This window comes from Conger conger, chromosome 13, assembly GCF_963514075.1.
Source record: "Conger conger chromosome 13, fConCon1.1, whole genome shotgun sequence".
Taxonomy (NCBI): domain Eukaryota; kingdom Metazoa; phylum Chordata; class Actinopteri; order Anguilliformes; family Congridae; genus Conger; species Conger conger.
Genome location: NC_083772.1, coordinates 7,865,916 through 7,892,768, shown reverse-complemented (window position 1 = coordinate 7,892,768; position 26,853 = coordinate 7,865,916). Strand labels below are relative to the sequence as shown.

Here is a 26,853-nt window from a genome sequence, read left to right as displayed (position 1 = left end):
GGTTGGCAAGTAAACATACGGATATTAAAATGTTCCCTCAGTTAGTTAGTTCATTAACCAAGTCACATTAAAACGCTTCAACGAGCTAGCTAATACTAGCAAGAACAACAAGTTAGCTATATCAAAGTAAGTAATACGCCAGCAATACCGTTACGAATTTAGCGGAAAAGGTATAATTAATTAACTTACTTCTCTAATGTACATTATATATTTAGATATATCAATAACTATATTAAAACTACCAGCCGCTTTCAGCTCGTGGTATTAAAACAGCAATGATCCAAAAACTAGGTAAACTTCCCTAACGTCCAGTTTAAAACGCCGCCATGACAACACTGCTTGCGCGGCATGTACTTTACCCTGAGTAGCAGATCCAAGATCATCCTACCCAACTCCAACACGTACCAGAAACACCAAAAACGCAACATCGTTTGGAGATTAAACTGATCTCGAATCAGTGTTTTGGAACAGGCGTTAACCGCGCCCACTTTTTAGAAAAGAACGGAAATCACGAGATAATATACGGCAGCCCGAGAAGATCAAACGTGAAAGCCACATAAATGTGCCTGTCAAATTATAAACGTATAGCTACACATTATACATCATTTTTCATATAATTATACGATGTCAGACCTTCCTTGTTCCATTTCCAAAACGTAAACATGTATGTCTGCATAAATATGTACAGAGCTGTATACTTTGCGCCATCATTTTAAGTGTTTACATTCACAGGAGTGCTGAGTAGTTGGAAACGAGTCCACGCAAGCGTCCCGGAAGCTACTGCTATTGTTAGCCAGCAAGACACGAAAAAGCAGTTCAATCCCGATTTGGCTGTTCATTCAGAAGCATGGCCCATTACGAAGAGGTGACGGTTCGGGGTTATAATGAATTCTGCAATGCAGTTTCAGAGAGAAAAGGCAAAGACATATTTGCATATTTCTCCGGCGATAAAGACGCACAGGGTGTGAGCTGGTGTCCAGACTGTGTCAAAGGTAACGTTACTAACGTAATTTCTGTAGCATTAACTTACAGGTAAGTTATTGTGCCATGCGCACGGTTTATAATATTGAAACTCTTGTGTTAGATTTCCCTTGATTCTACCGAGATAATTAAGTCAGTTATCTTGCGCTGTCATCACTAGTCGTTCGGTGCCTCCTTCATTTAATTTGATTCGTTAGTCGGCAACCCAACTAACGTTGAATGAATTCATTCTGGTTCGCCTTTTTGCTCAGGAGCTGTCTAACGGAGTATAGCATTAGTTTGATTAAAACAGCTCATCGCTGTCTGCGTAGAGAACTTTGCTCCATGGTGCAATTACAAATGAAAGGCTGCTAACTCATATAGGGGTTGTACGGAGTAGCTAAATTAATTCGTTAACCTGGAACCATTTTCAACAGTGTAATGCAATTTCCAATATGCATTTCCGAGATATTCTAGCCTATAAAAAATATATTTAAAAAATATATATTTTACCCATGTAACATGTGCCTGTTTGGCTCCACGTCATGTCAATATTAATTATCACTGTGTTATTTTGGGTCTTTCTACCGATACTGAAATGTTTCACGTGACAGACATATGCTAGACCTTAGAAAATGGCTACAGCCCGTCTCCTTGTCCCAAATGTGACAGCAATTATGCATTCCTTCCTCTCAGCCGAACCCATTGTCCGAGGAGAGATGGGACACCTTCCGGAGGGATCTGTCTTCATCTACTGTCAAGTTGGAGAGAGGCCCTAGTAGGTCTTTGCTTTTTTTGTGCTAATGTAAGAAGTTAGATATTTGCCCGAGGCGTAGTCAAAGTCCTTCAGGCGAATTGGCCCCGTTGCTCTTTATAGTGTGCCGAAGAACCACTGGGTGGGTTTCACTTTCAAAATAATTCTAACATGCAATATCAATAAAAGTTTTGAACTCTAAGCCTATTTGAACATGTTTGCATTTTTTGAGATCTTGCCAAATCGGGATTGTCTGTCTCTCCCACCAGCTGGAAAGATCCCACCAATGAATTCAAGAAGACTTTGAAACTTAGCGGAGTTCCTACATTACTGCGATACGGCACGGTAAGACTGAGTCAATTTCACGCTTGGAGAGAATGCATATTATGCAGCGCATGTGTAAACCCAGTTGGTAAAATAGCTTCGCTATTGCTTTAAGCCTGGGAACATTTAGGTGGAAATATAAGCTCAAACATTTCGATACTCAAACCACCCTGTCTGGCACCAACAATCATTCCATGGTCAGAGTCACTTAGATCACATTTCTTCCCCATTCTGACATTTGGTCTATAAAGCAGCTGAATCTCTTGACCACGTCTGCATGCTTTCATGCATTTAGTTGCTGCCGCATGATTGGCTGATTAAATATTACCATTAACAAGCTGGTGTGCAGGTCTACCTAATGCAGTTGTATATGATGAATTGGAACCGGTTTAAATATAAATGTTGCATGAATACAAATGTGCAGTAAGTGGGTTTAACTTCTCTCTTTTCTCTGTATTTTCTCTGCCCGACCATGTGTGTGTTTCAGCCTCAGAAGCTGGTGGAGGAGGAGTGCTTTAAGTCTGACCTGGTGCGGATGATGTTCACGGAGGATTAGAGCGCACCTCTCTCTTCCCGCTGCTTCATATACAGTGTGCTTCATGAGCGCTGTGCTCCTCTGTGCCCACTGCGCCTTAAACAAGTCTCAATATCTCCTTCACCCTGACAGTACCACTGTATTCACCATCTCCTGAGAAACTTCTTTTTTTTTTTAAGTCATTAATTTTGTCTATAAAATTTGGGGTACTCCATTCCTTTAATTTGAAGTAGACAATTGCCCTTTGTAATTGCAATTGAATCCATATTTTATCATTGGATGGGTAATGTGATTTACACATGTAAGCATAGCCAATTAGAACACTATGAACCCCGACCTGCCCCATAACCTCTAAATGTGGCTTATACTTGCTGAAGCGTTAATCTCTGCACTAAGTGAATATAATAGTCAGATTTAATGCTGGTCTTCATGTTCTTCATACTGTAGGTTTAAAGTGAATAATTCCTGGATCTAGTCTGCATCAATGATCATGTTTTTACAAGTTGTGAGGTGATAATGTAATGTGTTTTGATGCTTTGTCAAATAAATGATTTCAATGAATAATCTGTGAATACTAATTTTATTTTGTTTAAATAATGTATGCTGAATATTTTACACATCACATCACTGTCAGACTGCTGTGTTTTACCCATCAAACAAACGTTTTGACCTAAATGTATGTACCCGATAGAAAATAAACTGCGATTCATAATAGTAACCAGTAGGTGGCAAAATTACAATTTGGAATAATTGAGCAGATCTGTCACGTTTGGATTTTTCAGTATTTAATTAGTAAAAATGTGATTAGTGCTGATTTTTTTTCCTGTTGTTGTAATCTAAATGCATGCTTCTATGGTACTGCTGAAGCTGAAAAATAATAAAAAATCTAAAGTTGACAGTATGCAGTTTATTAGTTCATTTAACATATAGCCAACCTGTCATCTAAAGAATACTGCTTTATTATTATGGTTGGCAATATCACGTCCCGTATCCTGTAAGTGTGCAATATTTCTCTATAGCTAAGATGCAATTTTGCCTTTCGTAACTAGGTGTCATAAAAGAGTTTCCTTTTCCAACAACCACTGGCTGCAACCGTGCTGCTGCTCGAGAATATTACGAGTTGCATTCCTCAACACCTCGCAGACGAGAAGGTGGCTAGGCTATATATGAACGTTACGCATTGATATTCGTACCGTTCTACTGAGACAACGTTGGAGGAGCACGGGGTTTTTAATTTCTTGTTGCATCCACGGCTAGCTATATAAGGGTTTGATTTGTGTGCTCGAGCAGTGATGTCGGAGTTCCTGGTTAGTCTGCTTGGCGAGCGGCTTGTGAACAGTGAAAAAGCCGAGATTGATGTCCAGGCGCTGGGCAGCAAGCTGTCTGTTATCGGACTCTACTTCGGTTGCAGTCTCAATGGTCCTTGCAAACAGTTCAACGCCAGCCTGTGTGAGTTTTACAACAAGTTCAAAAATTCATCAGAACACAAAGACAAATTGGAAATCGTTTTTGTCTCATCCGATCAGGACCAGAAACATTGGCAGGACTTCTTACATGAGATGCAATGGCCGGCGTTGCCTTTTAAAGAGAGACACAAAAAGGTATAGTAAGCGATATGCCCAAGTGTTTGATTTACAGGAACTAAAGGAAGTTGATACAATTTTATTGAACGTCTAATTAAAACGTCTGTCTAATATATTTTTATATTTCCCTCAAGCCTGTAATGTGATCTCCAACTGCTCCCAACTGTAAAGTGGTTTTGACATAGCCTATTAAGGATGCAATTTAATTTAAAACATGCATTGACTGCAAACAGGATTGCTGCACGTTGTGTCTTAATGGAAGTAAATATAAAATGTTAATAGGTGATTATTATTATTATTATTATTATTATTGTTGTTGTTGTTGTTGTTCTTGTTGTTGTTCATTGCTATTTGATTTTTGTTGCCTGTATAACTACATAATGCTAAAGCTTTAGCTTAGGTTTATTAATAGTCAGTTTGCACTCCAAATTAGAAGCATGTACAAATAGCCTATAATGTACCCTATCAAATACATTTCACAGCGAATAGGCCTGACTGGCTAATTAAAAATACTTAATGACAACTGTTCTGACAGCAAGTTCTAATTACTTGGTTTCCTTGGACCCCTGTATATCTGACTGTGCGCCCACTTAAGGCCTTTCGCTAGCTCTTTGTGTGATGTTATTCTGAAGGTATTGATTGATTGATTTTTATTAGGCTACATGCAACATAACCTATACCACAAACTTAACCACCTTCATGCAACATCTATAGGAGCCTAATAATGTTGTTTTAAATATTTCATATAGTAAAATAGAAAACATCCTTATGATTAATTGTTCTGTTTTTCGGGGTGAAATACGTGCAGCTGCAGCGATTAGAAGAAGCAAAATCGTGCATTGAAAAGCGAGGCCTAAACAATGACAGCATAAAACACACATGCCTTTATAAAGGCAGGCTATTTTGTTAACATTTTTACTTTGTTTGTTTTGTTTTGTTTTTAAGTTTTCGGTAACCATGAGGTCCCATGAATTGGCATGAACTAATGTAGAAGTTAACTAACTACTACAACTTAATCTGTACAGTTATGTTAAGGTTTTATACATCATTAATTCATTAATTCATTCAGCTACATTCGTTATTACCAATTCACATTGGAATGAAAAAGTCAGTTAATGTATTTGTTATGGTTTACTAATTATAAATTAATCCTATCATATTCACACTTTTAATGTGTGACAGTAGGCTAGTAGTGACTTGTTTCAGATTAATTTCACATTGTGAAATTGAACAGTGGATGGTTTTCTCCTCACATTTCATAGTTCTCCTGCAATAAAAATCTGCTCATGTTTTGTGGCCTTCCTAATTAGTTAGGAAGGCCCCCCGGGTTGCAGCTCGATAAAATAGTTTTCCCCTTAAATGAAGCACAGTAACCAATATTTACAGGTGTATGAATCATTTGCAATTGTACAGTTAAATTGATCACCAATAAAATAATTATGAATGCTCTAGTTCTGTTGTAGGTAACCATGATACTTAAAAACTATAATAATAATATTAAGAATAATTATTTTTATTATTACAAAATATAAATCAATATTAATGAATTCTATTGCAGCTTTTACCATTAAAGCAAGGCCTATACAGCCATTACACTCACTGTTTTGTTGGTGTTAAAATCCAAAATATGTTTAAGTCAGTTGTGTAATAAGAGCTGAAATTGAGTTTACAATGCTGTCCAGATTCTGCTTACATGGAGTGAAATCAGGATTGCTTTCTATGATACCTCAGCATTTATAAACCTCTGAAATATGTATCGCTGTCTACGGAAAACATATATAATTTCAATGGCAGTTAATAAATGTTGATGCTATGCCACAGAAATTCAAAAATGTTTGAATATGTAAAATATATACTATGCTTTTCTGTTGTTAAATACTCATGTCATCTTCACCTTAGACATTTCTTGGTTTATGAGACTGAGTGTAATATTAGATACAGGGCTACCCATGTGGGGGAAAAAAATGTTATGCTGAAGTGCCTATACCCGAAGTATACTATTTTATACATAAGAATACTTGAAGTATAAAAGTATAATTAAAGTATAATTTGTATAGTATAACATGGAGTCGGTTTTTACAAATAACTGCACAAAAAAGATGTTGCGGTAATGGTGAATAGCAATGTTTTGAATAATATGTGTTTTTTTATCACCCTCAAAACCTCAGCTCTTTGGCTAAATTGTATAAATGTTCTGACCACACAGTTCTCAGCAACAAAATGTGAGATGTTCACAACCTGAAAAATACAAGAACGCAACACTCTCACAGCTTTCCACAACCTGAAAATATACTTTAAAAGCATTAAAAAAAAATTATCTTTGGCTTTGTGGGATGCTGGCTGTGATGTTTATTGAGGATATGTTGGTTATTCATTGGCAATCGTATTTAAAAGCTAATATGCTCCTGTTACTTGTTACATTACATCACATTACATTTTAAGTGGCTGATGCTTTTATCCAAAGCAATTTACAGTTGATTAGACTAAGCAGAAGACAATCCCCCCCTGGAGCAATGTGGGGTTAAGGGCCTTGCTCAAGGGCTGCGTGGATCTTATCATGTTACTTATGTTCCTTGTGTGCTTTGGGAACTGTCAATGAAAATTCTTTCGTACCACAAATGGGATCATCTGTAATTAATCTCATCTAATCTAGTTAACCAGTGCCCTGCTTAAAACAATGTCTCCTATCTGTTTGCCTTTTTGAATGGAATGGAATAGCTGGTGTTAATCTTGGCTATAATCTTCATCATGTGCAAGTAACAGCGGTGATTCCATCTCAGCCAGGAAAGTTTTAAAGGACATTCTGTAGGGACTTCATTGGAAAAGCAGCACACTATCCTGGAATCTCAGGATTGTCTAAAAAATTGCGTTACATTATAGCAGATGTTCTTATCCAGTGCAACTTAGCCTTTCTGCATACATTGTGCCAGTATAGAGCAAGCAACCACCAGACATATTGTCATATTGCTTCCTGGGTTTGGGTCAGGTGTTCCCCAGGTGTGCGAATCCCCAGGTATGTGGATGTGTGTGTTTGGGTCAGGTATTCTCCAGGTGTGTAGCTGTGTGTGTTTGGGTCAGGTATTCCCCAGGTGTGTGGCTGTGTTTGTTTGGGTCAGGTATTCTCCACGTATGTAGCTGTGTGTGTTTGGGTCTGGTATTCTCCAGGTGTGTAGTTGTGAGTGTTTGGGTCAGGTGATCTGCAGGTGTGCGGCTGTGTGTGTTTGGGTCTGGTGATCTGCAGGTGTGCGGCTGTGTGTGTTTGGGTCAGGTGTTCCCCAGGTGTGTGGCTGTATGTGTTTGGGTCAGGTGATCTGCAGGTGTGTGGCTCTGTGTGTTTGGGTCAGGTGTTCCCCAGGTGTGTGGCTGTGTGTGTTTGGGTCAGGTGTTCTCCAGGTGTGCGGCTGTATGTGTTTGGGTCAGGTGATCTGCAGGTGTGTGGCTGTGTGTGTTTGGGTCAGGTGTTCCCCAGGTGTGTGGCTGTGTGTGTTTGGGTCAGGTGTTCTCCAGGTGTGCGGCTGTATGTGTTTGGGTCAGGTGATCTGCAGGTGTGTGGTTGCCTCTCTGGCCTCAGATAAGAGAGATGTGGGGGGCCACTGCTGGAAGAAGACTTCAAGACTTCAAGTCTTCCACACTGATTGAATCTATCCTTTTTTGATTTGCCTTTTTTTGCTTTTACATTGAGACTTTTGTCTGCTGTTGTTTGCTTGTTCTTTGCAGGCTCTTTGATCTCAATTCTGAGTGTAAGAAGGCGGTAGGCTCCAGCAGCCACTGATTTACGTACACTGACGAGAAAGCGAAGCAAAAGACTAAAATCAGCATGTGCAGATATGTTAAAAAAATGTGTGAAGCTTTTTACAGATACACCCTGCTGCTGGTGCAGTGAGCTAAAGGCCAGGCCACAGTGTGCTGTGTGCATTCTCTGCACGATGCTGCTTGCTTTGCTCTGAAGTTGATGCTGCATGACCTGTGCTGTGATCAGAAGTCGATGCTGTGAATGGACAGTATTGCACCCTGGCTGTGGTTACACTGCACAGGATATGCGGTTAAAACATGCTTAGTATATGTATGAATAGGCTATAGAACAGCATCAGGCAGAGGTCATGTTGTGTTATATGTATTGCAGGAATGAAAGTTAGGCTATTAAATATGTGGGGAAAAATACTCAATATGATTTCAATCTCTTTTTCCCTGCCACGTATCAGAACAGTAGGCAGTGTAGAGTATGCGAGCAGGGCATTTAGGCTGCAACACACACACGCCTGCAAGGTGTCCTGGGCAATGCGCTGTGTTTTTGTCTGGCACTGCCTTACAAGGACAAGAGCAGGACGGAGTGGCAAAGTTGCTCATCAATCAAGCGGCTGGCTTTACTGACTGTCTGCGAACCCCCGCTACGGCGACACGGTGGAGCAGGCCCGCAGAGATCACACCCCTGCCACGCCCATGAGTTCTTCTGCAGTGCCCAGCTGGGGGCTCGGGGGGGGGGGGGGATGGTCATCAGCCTCGTGGGTCTGGTGAAAAGCACAGTCACCGCTACGCTACGCTGCACTATGCTATGCTACACTCTTGCTTGTATGGCCAGCCGCCCCTGGGGTTTCCATAGCGGCAGCTAGAGGACGGCTGGTGTTTCTCCTGTGTAACTGAGCGAGGTGTCCGCTATGGGAAGGATACTAAATGATTCTCATCCTTCTCTGTCCTTAGCCTGCATACAAAGACTTACATTACATTACATTACATTAATGGCATTTGGCAGACGCTCTTATCCAGAGCGGCGTACAACAAAGTTACGAGAGGGGTTTCTTGAAATGTTATCAGTTCCTAAAGCATGACTTACATCACGGGTGGGCAATTCCAGTCCTGGAGTTGTTTCCACCAATTACTCTGGCTAAATGAGCTAATTGGCCCATATACACCAACACTAGTTCACCGTAAAACCATATCATGCAGGGACACAGTCTGTGACTGGCATTCACGCATTCATCAAGAGATGTAGCTAAAATGTCAGATGGCATAAATGTTACAGCCAATTAAGTAATTGTACCAGCAGTTGGCATGAAAACCGGAAATAGATATGGCCCTCGTTGCCCACCTCTGACTTACATGAACTATAGTTCTTATAGAAAGAACTAGCTAAATGGTCCCCGATATAATTGCGTCTGTAGTCTATACTATGTCTTATTTATAAGATTGCATATTATTCCAAACCAGAATCTGGCCAAAGAAACCCTATATTTTCCCTTTTTGCTCCGCAGTGCATTATATTACATTAATTTAGCAGAGTGTTTTACAACATTAAAGATGTGTGTTCACCTGATATGACCTATATGAATAATATAGGCTATGATATATGATATTGTTTCCATTAGTGCTTTATACAGTCATTAATTTAAATGTTTTCAAGATTGTTGAGGTCTGGACAGCAGAATCTGGCATGTGTCTAGGTTCTGAAGATGAATTTTCAGAGTTAGACATTTAACTTACTGTCTAACTGTACTGGAGATACTTTTGCTGGGCCACTGGGATCACACCTCCTGCACCTCTGTTTGTTCCGACTGCACCTCCTTCTGCTCTTCTTCCAGTGCCTCACAAGACAACTCCCTTGTGCTGCTTCCTGCTGCACCTCCTCCTATCTCCTGCTCCTTTTATGTTAAATGGTTGGCACTTTATCCAAAGCGCTGTACAATTCACCCATTCGTACACACACTCACACACCAACGGCGATTAGTTGCCATGCAAGGCACCAACCAGCTCGTCAGGAGGTGTCTTGCTCAGGGACACTTCGACATGCCCAGGGTGGGAATCGAACTGGCAACCCGCCGACTCTGTTGCCACAGAGATGGCTGGAGTGTGGTCTGCTGTCAGCCTGCGTCATTCAGGAGAGGATGTGCAGACATCGGGGTTCCTCCTGAAATACAGTCTGTGTCTGTGCGCACCCTAGGAGAGCCGTGCACACAGCAGACAGGGCCAGCCAGCTCTGTCTGTTTCTCGGTAATTTGCTTCTCATTGGCAGAACAGTGTTCTGCTCACTCAGGCGCCAGAGTGTGGCATCATAGGCCAAGGTCCAGTCCAGGCATGGTAACTTATAGGTGGGGGTCACTGCTGACCTTCTATTGGCCTTCAAGCCTCCTCTCTGGAGAGGGAAGTAAGAGACTGCCCAGGAACAGGGAGTCCTTGAGCAGGGAGCCAGTCACTGCGGGGGGGGGGGGGGGTTCCTGACTGTGACATGGTCACCCATTCGGCCCTCAAAACAACAAAAGAGAGAAGGTCTTGAGCATAGCTCTCCGGGGAGCAGCTGAAGGAAGTGAAGATGAAAGGAGAGGGAGAGGAGAGGGAGGAAGAGAAGAAAAGAGAGGAGGGAAGTGTGAGAGCACGATGGGGCCCGTTCAGCTGACACTGCAGGCAGTATGGCGTTATGGGGGCACCTCAAACCCAAAAAGGACATGGAGGAGGTGCCGACCTCAGGGAGTCCAGCTTGGCTGGGACTGCTCTTTCCTTCCTAAACATCAGTGTGCAGGGACAGCCAGCAGCTGCAGGGTTTTTCTTTTACATAGCGCTGACTTTGCTGGACAGCAGTATATGATGTGGCCTGTGCCCGTAGGCCCATGCGCGGCCTGTAGCGTCATGGTTAAGGTACATGACCCTGTAGCGTAGTGGTTAAGGTACATGACCCTGTAGCGTAGTGGTTAAGGTACATGACCCTGTAGCGTAGTGGTTAAGGTACATGACCCTGTAGCGTAGTGGTTAAGGTCCATGACCCTTGTAGCGTAGTGGTTAAGGTACATGACCCTGTAGCATCGTGGTTAAGGTACATGACCCTGTAGCGTAGTGGTTAAGGTACATGACCCTGTAGCCTAGTGGTTAAGGTACATGACCCTGTAGTGTCATGGTTAAGGTACATGACCCTGTAGCGTAGTGGTTAAGGTACATGACCCTGTAGCGTAGTGGTTAAGGTACATGACCCTGTAGCGTCGTGGTTAAGGTACATGACCCTGTAGCGTCGTGGTTAAGGTACATGACCTTGTAGCGTAGTGGTTAAGGTACATGACCCTGTAGCGTAGTGGTTAAGGTACATGACCCTGTAGCGTAGTGGTTAAGGTACATGACCCTGTAGTGTAGTGGTTAAGGTACATGATCCTGTAGCGTCGTGGTTAAGGTACATGACCCTGTAGCGTAGTGGTTAAGGTACATGACCCTGTAGCGTAGTGGTTAAGGTACATGACCCTGTAGCGTAGTGGTTAAGGTACATGACCCTGTAGCGTAGTGGTTAAGGTACATGACCCTGTAGCATAGTGGTTAAGGTACATGACCCTGTAGCGTAGTGGTTAAGGTACATGACCCTGTAGCGTAGTGGTTAAGGTACATGACCCTGTAGCGTCGTGGTTAAGGTACATGACCCTGTAGCGTCGTGGTTAAGGTACATGACCCTGTAGCGTAGTGGTTAAGGTACATGACCCTGTAGCGTAGTGGTTAAGGTACATGACCCTGTAGCGTAGTGGTTAAGGTACATGACCCTGTAGCGTAGTGGTTAAGGTACATGACTGGGACCTGCAAGGTCGGTGGTTCGATCCCCAGTGTAGCCACAATAAGATCCGCACTTGAGCAAGGCCCATAACCCTGGGAAGGATTGTCTCCTGCTTAGTCGAATCAACTGTAAGGGTAAAAGCATCAGCCAAGTGACATGTAATGTAAACGATGCAGAGCCGATAACCATTCCACCTTGCCAAGTTCTCATTCCCTGCCTGATTGCGTGTTTTCGGTGTGACGCAAACACTAATCTGTGTTGAGCGTAATTGCACGGAATGGTTTCTCTTGTGCCAAATTGGCATGGAACTGCCCCACTCATTACTGTCCCCAGCTGTGCCGCACTTATCTGCCTCGTGACATGCACTGAGCTCATATTGCTTAGACATAGGCCGGCATACGGGGCATTATATGAGAATTTGCAGAAAGGAAAAGAAACGTTGCCATTTGAAATGCACCACTGTTTCCATTTCAGAGTGATCATCACTGCTGAGTCGTTTCAATCACACAGCCATGACTTTAAAGCAGACTATGTCAGTTTAATTAGCTGTGTTTCAGCCTGGCTTGAGGTGGAATCCCTCTCCCATAGTGCTTTGTACTTGCAAAAGGCAAATAATTGCTGGTAGTATAGTTGCCCCAAACCTTAGAATTATTAGTACACCAAATTTCGCTGTGTATTTCTGTAATAATATAGAGGGCATTCCAAAAATTACTTTTCTGCAGCACTGTGTGACTTATACTCACAAGCGTATTGATATCATTTTCAGGGATTAAATTGACAAATAAGGCAAAAAACTATGTACGTACGACTATGAGGCTTGGAGAATGGCCAGTGAGATATTTCTTATGGAAATATTTTAATCATTAGGATCCAGGTTTATGCGGTTATGAAGAATGTTGCAAATATTTTTTAAATCGTAGTGTTTCTCACGGAATACAATTGCTTGCAAACACACACACAGTCTCATCTTATTGCATTATATAATTTTTCTTTTTTACATGTACAGTAATGGGAGATAAAGCAGAATGCATTCTGCTATTTATAATGCAAGTCTCCTGAAGGAATAGACAGCGGGATTTCATTGTTTTGTTGATTGCCAGTTTCCTGCTGTGGGTGTTTTTTTTCCACTCTCATTTCTCCCTGTTAGTTTCCTTTTTGAAATACTCCCCTGGAGTTTGTTTGGCCTTGAAATCCAAACTACTTGTCCCAGAATATTTGACATTAATTGGACCACCATTCCCTCGTAGTCTCAGTCTGGGGAAGAACCCAGGGGAAATTAAAACTGGAGCAGGGAGGCAGGAGCAGCCACCACGGTGTCATCGTCTCCCTCGCCCCGGGAGGGGCAGAGAAATTAAAAACCAATTCTGAGAGATCGGTCTGTCTTTGATCTTTTAAATGGCACTTATGACTTTTCATAATGTGGCATGCTATTTCACATTGAAATCAATTTACTTTTTGAGTATGATGAGCTATGTTTCTTAGCTGAAAATAGTATTTCATTTTTAAGTCTCAAGGTTTCATTTGATGCAAGCATTCCAACGTGCAGGGATGGAGAAGACTGGTCAAGACCAATGGGTGTAGGCTAGAATATGCACTTCTCTTTCTCAGATTGGATGCCAACTGGCACAGCCAATCAAACACTGGCATGTAGCCTGTGTGGCATGTTACAGGGCCATTACAGATACCAGCCCATGGGGCCCATCCACACACTGGAACAGGGCCATTACAGATACCAGCCCATGGGGCCCATCCACACACTGGAACAGGGCCATTACAGATACCAGCCCATGGGGGGCATCCACACACTGGAACAGGGCCATTACAGATACCAGACCATGGGGCCATCCACACACTGGAACAGGGCCATTACAGATACCAGCCCATGGGGCCCATCCACACACTGGAACAGGGCCATTACAGATACCAGCCCATGGGGCCCATCCACACACTGGAACAGGGCCATTACAGATACCAGCCCATGGGCCCATCCACACACTGGAACAGTGCCTTAACAGATATCAGACCATGGGGCCCATCCACACACTAGAACAGGGCCATTACAGATACCAGCCCATGGGGCCATCCACACACTGGAACAGGGCCATTACAGATACCAGCCCATGGGGCCATCCACACACTAGAACAGGGCCATTACAGATACCAGCCCATGGGGCCTATCCACACACTGGAACAGGGCCATTACAGATACCAGCCCATGGGCCCATCCACACACTGGAACAGGGCCATTACAGATACCAGCCCATGGGGCCTATCCACACACTGGAACAGGGCCATTACAGATACCAGACCATGGGTCCATCCACACACTGGAACAGGGCCATTACAGATACCAGCCCATGGGGCCCCATCCACACACTAGAACAAGGCCATTACAGATACCAGACCATGGGTCCATCCACACACTGGAACAGTGCCTTAACAGATATCAGACTGTGGGACCGATCCACGCACTGGAACAGTGTTCTATAGACTTATCCACAACGTCAGGGAAAGAGGGGGATAAATATAAAATGAAACTGTTCAAGTAATAACTATAATAACTTTAATAACTATAAGCAAAGATTATTCTGTCATTCATGGCTTCTTTCGCGTAATCCATGCACGGCTCATGCAGACAGACTGCAGTCCCCCAGATGAGTCAAAAAACAGGGACAGACCTGCCAGAACCTGGGTTCAGCACCAGGTCACCTGCACTGAGCAACATGGAGAACGTGTTAGAGCAGGATGGGGTTCCTGGTGGTTTCCTTGGGGTTAATTTCAAGTGCAGATGGGATTTTTTCCCCCCAGAAGCACAGCATTAATTTGAACTGGCTTGTGAAAGGATGCGGCATAGCTGACATGAGCTTGTTCTTGTGGTTGGAGCTGAAGCTGGACCCATGCCGTTGCAGTCCTGACGGATATAAGGGCTACGATCCGGTGTTACTGTGTTGGCTCCTGCTCTGTGCACTGTGGTTTGGCGCTGGAGTTTGTTTAGCATTTTAAAACTGGAGCTGAGTTGTGTAAGATGTTCCATCTGAAGTTTATCAGAGTGAGCCCAGCCCAGAGCTCTCTCTCTCTCTCTCTCTCTCTCTCTCTCTCTCTCTCTCTCTTTCTCCTTCTCCAGTCTGCTCTGCAGGCCTGGAAATGATCAGGCTGTTTAAAGAAAATACAATTAAAGCTAATGATCTGACTGGAGGAGCCCAGGGAGAGAGGAGCTGTGGTGAGAGAGGTGAGAGAGCGCAAGACACACACACACACACACAAATAATCACGCGCACACACACTCACACCCATTCAAACGCGCACACACACAAACAATCACGCATGCACACACTCACACCCATTCAAACGCACACACACACACAATCACGCATGCACACACTCACACCCATTCAAACGCACATGTATGCACACGCACTCACACACGTACAATCATGCATGCACACACTCACACCCATTCAAACACACATGTACGCAAACGCACACACACACAATGAAACGCACGCACACAATCACCCATGCACACATTTACACTCATTCAAACACACATGCACGCACACGCACACGCACACACAATCATGCATGTACACACTCAGAGTCATTCAAACACACATGTACACACACGCACACTCACACACACAATCACCCATGCACACTCTCGCATCCATTCAAACACACATGTACACACATGCACTCACACACATACAATCATGCATGCACACAGTCACACTCATTCAAACACACATGCTCACACACGCACACACACACAGACACACACACAAATGCAGACACACTGCAGCCACACTGCGGCCATCTGTGATCAGTTTTGATCTGCGGCAATTCTGCAAAGTCAGTTAAATTATTCTGTCAGATAGGAGAGACCAGAACTGGAGTTTAGAGGCACCATCAAGCTTCTTCTCTCCCTGCCTAGAATGTGTTGACAGGGCTGAGCCAAGCCAAAGCAAGCATATGGAATCCTCATGAATTCCTATCACAGCCGGTAAGCAACCTGCTGCTCCTGTACATTGCACAGGGCTCGGATATCACAGTGATTATGAACAGCTTTGAATTATACCCGCAGAAATGCCTACAATCGTTCAGCCTCCACAAGCCGCTTGGCACCTCCCCCTCTCCGAACCTCCACCTCACGCTCACGACTGCTGTCTGTTCTGGCTCCACGGTGAGGCCAGAACTGTAGAATCTCTCCCCACCTTCAAACGCAAGCTGAAGACACACCTCTTCAAGCAGCACCTCTCCCCATCCCTCCCTACCTCCCTGTGAACCTTAATTGTTGTCTCTGTGACTTGCTTTGTGTATCGGTATTTTTTAGTTGGCTAGGTAAGCAGTGTTTTGATAGTTAACTTTGGTCACTTTTGCTCTGTTTGTTTGTTTCTTGTTTAAAAAAAAAAAAAAAATTATCTTTGTTGTACAGGTAGCAGTTCAAATTGTACTTCCCTCTAGGGTCTTTCAGCGAACTTATCCCTGGTTATGGATATGCACTTTGTTGTACGTCGCTCTGGATAAGAGCGTCTGCCAAATGCCAATAATGTAATGTAATGTACAATCGGTTCAACAAACCTCACAAACGTACGTATGTTGCGATATATTGTAAACATTTGTCAAAGCTTAGTGGCTCGCTCGCATTTACTTCACGAACCGTGTAGGCCCGCAGTGTGACTGATGATTGCATCTTTAAATTTGACCGTGTGTTAGCTGTTGTTGCTCTTTAGGTCTGAAGCATTTCAGCCAAAGGACCTATTATGGTGCGATGCTTTAATCCACTTTCACCTGATCATTTCCCACGGTACCATAATTTACAGCGGTGCATCATGCAAATGTATAGTACATTAGTGAATGTTGAATAAATGCTCCTACTATGCAGGAGTACATTACATGTCATTTGGCTGATGCTTTTATCCCAGGCAACTTACAGTTGATTAGACTAAGCAGGAGACAATCCTCCCTTGGAGCAATGCAGGGTTAAGGGCCTTGTTCAAGGGCCCAACGGCTGTGCCGATCTTATTGTGGCTACATCGAACCACCGACCTCGCGGGTCCCAGTCATGTGCCTTAACCACTAGGCTACAGGCTGACGCCTTCTCTCAGCTGTCATAGGGGATTTGCACAGACATGAATTGAAGGGCTCTGCAGGAGATGTTTTGGACATCTGCAGTCAGCGGCTTCATCAATTTCACAGGTGATTCAGTTACACGCTGGCAGCTGTGTAAAACAGCACAGTTACATAAAATGTTTAAAATTCCTAATAGGTGACTGAATCCTTTTGGCTTTCCATGCAGAGCCTCCATGCATTGCAGCAGATTTGATCATTGGCTAATTACTTTGCAAAGATTAAAGACTGCTAATATGTTTAGCCTTTTAATGAACAGATAGATGTTCTTTAGTGAGCTCAAAAATTGGTTGAGCATGTCACATTGCTTTGACTTGTGGTCTGTAAATTGTCTGGATTTTAAAAGCATGTGTTTTGCAGGCAGCTGGTTTTTGGGGGGTTTCATATGAAAATGTCTTCCGCCCCAGCAGTGCGGTGCTCCACGGGTTTAGCTTGTGCTTAAGCTACGCTAGCAGTCATGTGGCAGTTTTTACTGAGCCAGATTACAGTATGCTAGATAAATGTGTTTTCAATTATGGAGTGCTGATCACTAGCCGTGTGTGAGTATGTGTGTGTGTGTGTGTGTGTGTGTTATTGTGGCTGTTAAGCTAGTACCATAATAATTTAGCAGGGTGGCAAAAGGGTCACCACCCTGCACAGTAACTGTGGACACACCCATTCCACAGGAATGTGCAGGTTGACAAAGGGGGTTTTAACCTGTCCCACAGAAACTGTGCTGGGTGATAAAAGGGTTAAACCTGTTCCACAGTAACATTCAGGGTGGTACAGGGGGTAAGCCTCTTCCACAGTAAATGTGCAGGGCATACAAATGTGATTAAAATGTGATTATTCACTCACTCATCCTTTAAGCATTAAATGCCCTGTTTTCTTCAGTAAAACCTTGTGGGAACCGCAGGTGAAGATGGGGTGGCTGTGTGTGTGTGAGGTGTGAGTGTGTGCGTGTACCTGCTTGCACATGCGTGTGTGTGTGTGAGTCTGAACATAGGCATGAGGTTAAGGGATGTTTTCTTCTGCAAGGAACAATAAATGAAACACTGGAGAGCCCATTTGAACATTCTTGACATTCTGGTGCTGAGAAGACTTAATGATTTATTGAAAGGCAAACATTTCTGTCATTATCAGCATTCAGAAGTACCGATTCTCTGAGTATTATTTAATCAATAGTGATGGACCTAGCTGGGCGCATTCAAACTGTGATGGAGGAAATAAGCAAGCTTATTTGGTGAGGGCTACGCTCAGCTCACCACATCCAACAGATGCATGTATCTTTTCAGAGTCGCAGGTTAAGATTGCTTAAACTAGCAGATGTTAGTATAGATGTATGTGAGGCACTGTGTACGTGGCAGAGCTGCACAGCAGGTGGATGTGTTCCAGTCCTTCTGTTTCTGCCACAAATCCACTCTGCATGCCGTGACTTTAATCATGTGTGTCCTGTCTGCTCAGTATAAAAACACTTGAATCCATGAAGTCATCTGTGTGAGTGTGTGTGTGTGTGTGTGTGTATTCCTGGAGGCATTCATCCCAAACTGGCGCATATTACTCTGTGTGTCACAAGTCACTATATTGAGCAGGCAGGAAATAGGAAGTTCATTCAATCCTGTCAATGCGGAACAGCATTTAATTGGATTTACTTAATGCGGCCTGGGGGGGCGGGTGGGGGGGGGGGTCTGGAGTCTGGGGGGGTTGTATCTCGCTGTTTCCCACTGAGGAACGTTCAGACACAGTTGTGCTTGTGACCGAATGTTTTGGGCTTGCATGACTGATAAACCCTATTCTAAGTGGGCAGGCTTACTGGCAAGCTGTTGGCTTCATAGCGGTAGACTTTGTGATAGCGGCACACCGGGTCAGACAGCGCAGAAAGTGCTGCGCTCAGGATTAATCCGCTGTGTTGGGATGAATTGGCTGCGTGTGAGAAAAGGCTTCCCACGGTGCATTTGAAAGTCACACTGCTCGATTGGGGAGTAAAGAATTAGGTGCTCATTGTACAAAGGCCTTTCACCATGGCAACGCAAGGTGGAAATGACCGCCACAAATTCCCAGGAAAGGTATGAGCATAAAGCTGTTAGCTTTTCGTCTAGAGTAACCTGTGTTTTTGTGACTATTGTTGTTGTTGCAGACTGTAAATAGATGCTAAGACGGGTGGCATTACAGGCAGAGTTAAGATGCCTCCCCTGCTCATCCACTCTGTTTACACATTAAACGCTGGATTATTTAGTCATTCGACAGGGCAATGCCACATTGCTCCATGAACCTTTATACCATGTGTATATTCCTAATTTACAGATACTTTTCTGTGTTTTACGCAGAGCTATTTACCCAAGACTGCTGCTGGGAAAATGTAATACTTTAATACTCTCTGGTGCCAGCCATTTCATGTAGAATAAGACTTGTGGCTGTTTGATTTCAGCCTAAAGCTAAACTGATAATTCAACTTCATTTATTCCCTTTCTTATTTTGAAAGGCTTTCTGTATAAGTGTAGGCATTATATTATCTATTTGAAGGAAGAGCTTATAGATGCTACTAAATGAATCATTAAATGGGATTAAATAGGTTTATTAGTACTAGATTGTTAGTACATCTCTCTCTATCGCTCTCTCTCTCTCTCTCCCTCTCTCTCTCCCAGATGAGGTTGTGGAACAGATACAAGGTGACCAGCATCCCTTCTCTGGTGTTTGTGGACGCAGTCACGGGGAGGGCAGTGTGTCGGAACGGTCTGCTGGTGGTGCGCGACGACCCCAAAGGTCAGTGCAGAACCACAGCCCATCATACCCCTGCCACGCACAGTACATTATATTATTATAACTCACTGGACAGGCGTGCAGACAAACACACAGACACTTAGAGGTGCATGTGCAGGCATCCATATACTGTACACACAAACATACACAAGTGCATGCATTCGCACGCACATATGCATATGCACACACACACATACACACACACACACACACAAACGTGCTACCAGTTTACCTATTATCATTGGGTCAGTCAGTACAAACTTGCTTCCATGGTGGAGAGGATACAGTTTGTGTGTAGTGAGGTGTAGCCATAGATGGTGATCATGGTGGAAAGAAACAGAGCATGCATACTTCCTCTCAGCTTGTTTGTACAAGTCTGTAAAGGAACATTTGTGCTCTTTTTCTTCTGATATTTATGAAACACACTCCCACAGGTTGGTAAAAAAGACCCTTGCGGGGTCTGCAGGTGTACGGTTACTGCAAGGTGTTCTTGTTTTGTTGTCTTTTTTATGTAACATTTATTTAACGAGCAAGGTCATGCACATTACATTAGTACATTAATACATTTTTCATGTCTAAGTATCATGCCGATAATCCTTTAGTGTTTGTGAGAGTTGTGGGGTAAGTTAGTGGATATCTGATTAAGACAGGGGGGACTGCTTTGGTGTGTTTGCCTAACCTCAACCCCCCCCCTGCGCTCCCCCCCAGGCTTGGAGTTCCCCTGGGGGCCCAAGCCTTTCGCGGAGGTGGTGGCCGGACCCCTCCTCCAGAGCAGTGGGCAAAGTGCAGACAGCAGCTCCCTGGAAGGGTCTTACGTTGGGGTGTACTTCTCCGCCCACTGGGTGAGTGTCCTTACACCCCAAGCAAGGGCTGAACAATTATGTCCACTGATACGATCGGCATCGGTGTCATGAGCCTGATCTCTTGGGAGAAAAGTGTCTTGTGCCATACCCTCAACATGTACAGTACTGTGCAAAGGTCTTAGGCACCTGTATGACATTCTTTCAAAGATAATTCAATGAAAGGTCCTAAATAAACGTACTATACATTTTACATGACATTTTAGTAATTTGGCAGAATAGTTGAAAACTGAATCAAATCAGTATTTTTTGTGACCACCCTTCGGCATTAAAACTGCATCACTTCTCTGAGATAGCCAACGCTGTCCTGCAGTTCTATAAGACGATCAGCAGGGAGGTTGTTTCAAGCATGTCGGAGAACTTGTCACAGTTCTTCTGCAGACTTTGATTGGTTTTGGTTTTATGTAAAAAGTAGTCAATTGCTTATAGTAATATGTTAAATACAAAATTTAAAATTAAATACAAAAATGTCTAATCTTTTGGAAAATATTGGGAATATTTGGAAATCTCAAATGTGTTCTTTTATACTAACACACACAAAAAAAATAAACATATATATAATAAAGTCTAGGGTGCCTAAGACTTCTGCACAGTACTGTACATACATATATTTAGATACTCAGAGCATTCTTTTTTTTTTTATTCAATCAAGTACCAAACCAAATTTGATATCAGATGAGCATTGAGTGAGTGTGAGTGTTCATGCTCGTACATGTGTTTGTGTGTTTATCTCCTGCCAGTGTCCCCCCTGTCGCAGTCTAACGCGGGTGCTGGCGGAGTCGTATCGGACGGTGAAGGACTCGGGGCAGAAGTTTGAAATCGTCTTTGTCAGTGCGGACAGGTGAGGCTTCCAACGCTGGCTTTACCGCACAGATCCACTGAACGCAGGCGAGCTCAACCGGCCGTCTCGCCCAATCGCAGGTCAGAAGACTCCTTTACGCAGTATTTCAGTGAGATGCCTTGGGTCGCCATCCCGTACGCAGACGAGGGTCGACGATCACGACTCAACCGGCTGTATGGAATTCAAGGTGCGTCTCACCTGGATCCACGGCTTACGGGACTCCCATCGTGTACAGTACATGTCGTGAGAAGAAATAATGAATTGTTATGCATTGTTGCACTACACTTGGGTGTACAGACATGCCAAATGATTGTAAAGAGCAGAAAACAGCTCTCAGACCTGAGGAATGTAGGGTTATAGCACTGGCGGATCCAGAGAGGGTTCACAGTGTGTATAGTGCACTTATGTGCTCTGCCTGCAAATGGCAGTGTAATATAGTGATTAAGGGCTCAGTGGTGAGAGGTTCAGATTCAGCTGTAATGATGTCACCCGGAGGAGGAGGAAGATGAGAAAAGGCAGAGAGGATTGTGGGTTTGCGCTGGGCCCTGGGGGAGAGGGAGAGAGAAAGATATGAGGAGACTGGATGATTGGTAATGGCGTCGGTGAAATCACATCACATCCCCCAGGGATCCCCACCCTGATCCTGCTGGACCTGGAGGGCCGCGTGATCACCCGTCAGGGTCGGGTGGAGGTGCTGAATGACCTCGAGTGCCGCTTCTTCCCCTGGCTGCCCCGCCCCGTTCTGGAGCTCAGCGAGGCCAATGCCGTGCACCTCAACGAGGGGCCCTGCTTGGTGCTGTTCGTGGGTGAGAGAGGGGGGTGTGGAACTACGAGATGTGTCTACCTCTACTGTTCTCATTGGGGATTACATGTTAAAAGATGGTAAAGTCATAGAGCAACACAAAGCTGAGAGAGGTGGCATTGAAGAAATGTGCACAGTTATTTTCCTGTTTCAAAGACTTGGGATTTGGTGGGACTGACTCTACAGGGGTTAACCAATATCCTCTATTGTGTCTTGGCTTTTTTGGCTGTTTGCTCATTCTCATTCCATCCTGCCACCCCTCTCTCCCTGTTGCTCTCTCCCCCTCTCTCTCTCTCCCTCTTTCTGTGTGTGTGTCTCTCTCTCGTTGGTTCACTTCACTCCTGTCTACCTCTCCCTAAGATGCAGAAGAGAAGGAGGAGCTACAGCTGGCCAGAGAGCTGATCCAGCCAATCGCTGAGAAGATCATGGCTAAATACAAAACGAAGGAGGAGGAGACACCACTACTGTTTTTTGTGGCTGGAGAGGTGTGTCTATGTGTGTGTGTACATGTGTGTGCATTTGTGTGTGTCTGTGTGTGTGTGTGTGTGTGTGTGTGTGTGTGTGTGAGTGCATGTGTGTCCATATGTGATCATTCTGTAGATCCATCTGGTTACCCTTACCCTTATGGAGCTGGTCTGAACTGGTCAACCAGCTACCATATTTCTATCTATCACCAGCTGTTTCTCTCACTACCTAGCTAGCTAGTTAACTTCATAGGCTAGCGTAAATTAATGTTAACACAACACTGTTTGTGTCATGTCATGTCATATCGATTGCATTTTAGATTTTCTAACATGCAAAACAGATTTGGGCATGTCTAATGAACTTGTAAGCAGTTGGCACGTGGGCAGTCTTGGACTTCACCTTGTTGCAGTGATACAATTTGTGTTGTTTTGGTTATGCACTGGAGGCACAGATGGTGCAGTGGGTAGCACTGCCGCCTCACAGCAAGGAGGTCCTGGGTTTGAATCCCAGTTGGCCGGGGCCTTTGCATGTTGCCTTTGCATGTTCTCCCCGTGTTTGCGTGGGTTTCCTCCGGGTACTCCAGTTTCCTCCCACAGTCCAAAGACATGCAGGTTAGGCTGATTGGAGATTGGAGAGTCTAAATTGCCCATAGGTATGAGTGTGTGAGGGTCCAGGGTTTATTCCTGCCTTTCGCTGGGATAGGCTCCAGCCCCCCTGCGACCCTGTTCAGGATAAGCAGGTTAAGATGTTTGAATTTCAAATTAAACAATGAATATGTGTTTAAAATACTGTCAGCTTTAATTTCAGGGCATCAATATCCATATTGGTTGAACCATGTAGGAATTACAGCCCCATAAATGTCCAATGTCATGGTGTACTAATAAAATAAAACAGGAAACAATGCTGTGAAGCTGCAGACCTTCTGATCCCAGGAATAGCCATTGTTTTGACAAAAAACAAACTACGTTCCTACTGTTCCTGGCTTCCTGTTCCCATCCTGTGGAGCCATAATCTCTGCATTAGCTGCTTCCACCTCCTGCTGTCACCTCCTCTCTCTCTCTCTCTTCTCCTGCCCGCATAATGCTTAACTTCACAGCCACCTGCCTGCTGAAGAAAGCAGCGACAGACAGCTGGACTGACACACTGTCATATAGCGAGAGGCTTCACAAACCCACACAGACCCAAGCACTGTTCAGTGTGCAAGCTGGTCTGGAATCAGGTCCTGCCTTAATGGAGGAAAAGATAAATGTATTCTGGACACCTTGCTTATTATGAGCGAGGCGAGGCGAGACGTTATGCTTTAAATACCTGAGACAGACCCACCTATTCAGCTATATTTCTTTGTCTAAAGGTTTGTTTTTGTGGCAGTTCTAATGTTATTCGCCATGTCGTAGACTAAAAATGTGTGTTGCTGCAAGTAAATGCTTAATTACTGGTGATTATTCAAGTGATAGATATAGTTTAATAAAAATGTACAAATGCCGGTTGGTTTGCTTAAATTCACAGGAAGTTTGCATGAGACCAATCAGCGATTGGCAGGATGGGTAGCGCCACCAGTTTGTAGGTCATTGCATTGTATGTTTTAGACTCAAAAAGAGGTTAAGCATACAAATCAGTGTCAAGGGTTTGATGGACTGTACAGTTTACATTCCAGGCATTTAACTGACCCTCTTATTGTGTTGTGCAACTTTATTTTTACAAATATCCACTGATGCAGCTGGATGTATACTGACGCCATTCAAGTGAAATAAGTCACTCAAGGGTCACAAAAGGACAGTGTTCTACCTGGTAACCCTGGTACCTGGAACCTGCAACCTTTTATATACATGCCCTGTTCCCTACACATTATAATCCACTGCTGCAGTGCTGCCCTGTTATTAAAATCATTGCCTATTTCCTGACACTATACAGAGGACCGAAATCATGGCCAATGTCTATGTGACACTGCCACCTTCTGGTTATTAGGGTGTATATGCTGCAGTAATCCTGTCCGTATGTCATCTGTCACAGAGCTGTTTCTTATTCTTATTGAACCATTCTTCCCAGTCTGGGCGTTCCTTCTCTTCTTCTCTGTGATTTTGAGCTTCCCGGGATCAATTGAAGCGATGATGGTGGGAATCTGGTGTCTGTGTGAATTCTCTGTTCTCTCTGTGTGTGTTTGCTGTGTGTATTCTCTGTTCTGTGTGTGTGTGTGTGTGTGTGTGTGTGTGTGTGTTTGCTGTGTGTATTCTCTGTTCTGTGTGTGTGTGTGTGTGTTTGCTGTGTGTATTCTCTGTTCTGTGTGTGTGTGTGTGTTTGCTGTGTGTATTCTCTGTTCTGTGTGTGTGTGTGTGTGTGTGTTTGCTGTGTGTATTCTCTGTTCTGTGTGTGTGTGTGTGTGTGTGTTTGCTGTGTGTATACTCTGTTCTGTGTGTGTGTGTGTGTTTGCTGTGTGTATTCTCTGTTCTGTGTGTGTGTGTGTGTGTTTGCTGTGTGTATTCTCTGTTCTGTGTGTGTGTGTGTGTGTGTTTGCTGTGTGTATTCTCTGTTCTGTGTGTGTGTGTGTGTGTGTGTTTGCTGTGTGTATTCTCTGTTCTCTGTGTGTGTGTGTTTGCTGTGTGTATTCTCTGTTGTGTGTGTGTGTGTGTGTTTGCTGTGTGTATTCTCTGTTCTGTGTGTGTGTGTGTGTGTGTGTGTGTGTTTGCTGTGTGTATTCTCTGTTGTGTGTGTGTGTGTGTGTGTGTGCTGTGTGCATCATCCGTGTATTCTCAGCGTGTGCATTGTCTCCGTTCTCTGTGCGCGTTCCCCGACTGTCCTGTGTCGGCGCAGGACGACGTGAGCGACTCGCTGCGCGATTACACCAACCTGCCAGAGGCGGCGCCACTGCTCACCGTCCTGGACATGTCGGCCCGGGCCAAGTACGTGCGCGACGTGGAGGAGATCACGCCCGCCGTCGTGGAGCAGTTTGTGGCTGACTTCCTCGCAGAGATGCTCAAGCCTGAACCAATCTGAGGAGTGAGAGGGAGAATGCAAGAGAGAGAGAGAGCGGGGGGATGGGGTACCCCTCACCTCTCATCCCCTCTTCTGTACCCACTCTGTCCTGACTGATGAAGTGGGCCACTTTTACACCCATCCTCTCCCTGCAAGTGCCTCTGTAGTGACGTAGACACCCACGAGCCCATGAAGTTCTTCTTTTCCACATGAAAACCACACAGCTTGGCAAAGATCAATTTTAAATATTAAATTAAATATTTCATTTGATGGCCAGACTCTTTTCAAATTCATGTTCTGACCTGCCAACAAGTCAATTTAAGTCACTAAAGAAAGTTCTAAGTCAAGGTCTGTATTTAAAATTGTTAAAGAGTTTGTTACTGAGACAAAATGACAAGACTTATAGTTTCCTATTTAAAATAACCACATTCATAGTTGTCTGACATTCTTAGAACATTATCGTATTACAATTGAAATGGTAAATGGTTGGAATTTATATAGCGCCTTTATCCAAAGCGCTGTACAATTGATGCTTCTCATTCACCCATTCATACACACACTCACACACCAACGGCGATTGGCAGCCATGCAAGGCACCAACTAGCTCATCAGGAGCATTGGGGGGTTTGGTGTCTTGCTCAGGGACACTTCAACACAGCCCGGGCGGGGCATCGAACCGGCAACCCTCCAACTGCCAGACAACAGCTCTTACTGCCTGAGCCATGAGCCAATTGACAATTTGTTGTAATGCAGAGTGTTCTTGTTCTCTACAATTCTATATTTAAATGTGTCAAATAATGTAAATGTGTTATGCCAGAACTGCCACTCAACCCTGAGTGTTAAAAGGATTTTCTGTGAAGGTCCCAATGGAAAATATTGTATGTTTCTGACAGCACAAAAATAATTTTTACAATCCAATTATTTTCAAGTGTTGGAAAAGTGTTTGTTCACAGTTCCTGTTTTTTTCCTATCTCTCTGCGGGTTAAATATTTCTGTCTCTGAACTGCCAACCACATTTATTCCATTTCTGAGATTATCGGCCCCCTCTCACAATTCCCCTCTCCCCCCTAATTTACACCGATCAGCCACCTGCTTAAACAATTTTTTTCCTGATTAAAAATGCTTTAAACTGTATAAACCTGTCTTAATATTTCATTATATGATATGTGTACTTTTACAAGCAGATAATCATTAGTGAATTGCATTCAAAAGTTACATTTTTCAATGAAAATGGAAATATTGCCAGCTCATTGGGAGGGGGGAGGTGCATTGTTTTGTTATTTAAATATCTTGGTATGTACTGGTGTTCATGGTCTATCTTAACAGGTTCTCCAGGACCCAGATCATTTTTAATATATAAAAAAAGAAAGTGCA

The 26,853-nt window shown here is 43.8% G+C and overlaps 3 protein-coding genes across 4 annotated transcripts in view; all 3 read left to right on the top strand.

Moving 5' to 3' along the window:
• glod4 (glyoxalase domain containing 4) overlaps window positions 1–26,853 on the top strand; it is a 137,449-nt gene that overhangs the window by 104,231 nt on the left and 6,365 nt on the right. The window lies entirely within an intron of this gene.
• Window positions 546–3,469, top strand: txndc17 (thioredoxin domain containing 17). Its single transcript, XM_061217014.1, has 4 exons — window positions 546–992; window positions 1,657–1,738; window positions 1,984–2,059; window positions 2,526–3,469. Exons 1-4 carry the CDS (start codon window positions 848–850, stop codon window positions 2,592–2,594), a joined length of 372 nt encoding a protein of 123 aa, XP_061072998.1. The 5' UTR covers window positions 546–847; the 3' UTR covers window positions 2,595–3,469.
• Window positions 3,736–26,566, top strand: nxn (nucleoredoxin). Of its 2 annotated transcripts, none has more exons than XM_061218207.1 (8): window positions 3,736–4,174; window positions 19,427–19,544; window positions 20,250–20,383; window positions 21,142–21,242; window positions 21,323–21,429; window positions 21,869–22,048; window positions 22,411–22,529; window positions 25,318–26,566. In XM_061218207.1, the coding sequence occupies exons 1-8, from the start codon at window positions 3,866–3,868 to the stop codon at window positions 25,498–25,500; spliced, it is 1,251 nt and encodes a 416-aa protein (XP_061074191.1). In that variant the 5' UTR covers window positions 3,736–3,865; the 3' UTR covers window positions 25,501–26,566. The 2 variants fall into 2 exon arrangements, with proteins under 2 accessions (XP_061074191.1, XP_061074190.1); XM_061218206.1 differs by having other exon boundaries at window positions 22,405–22,529.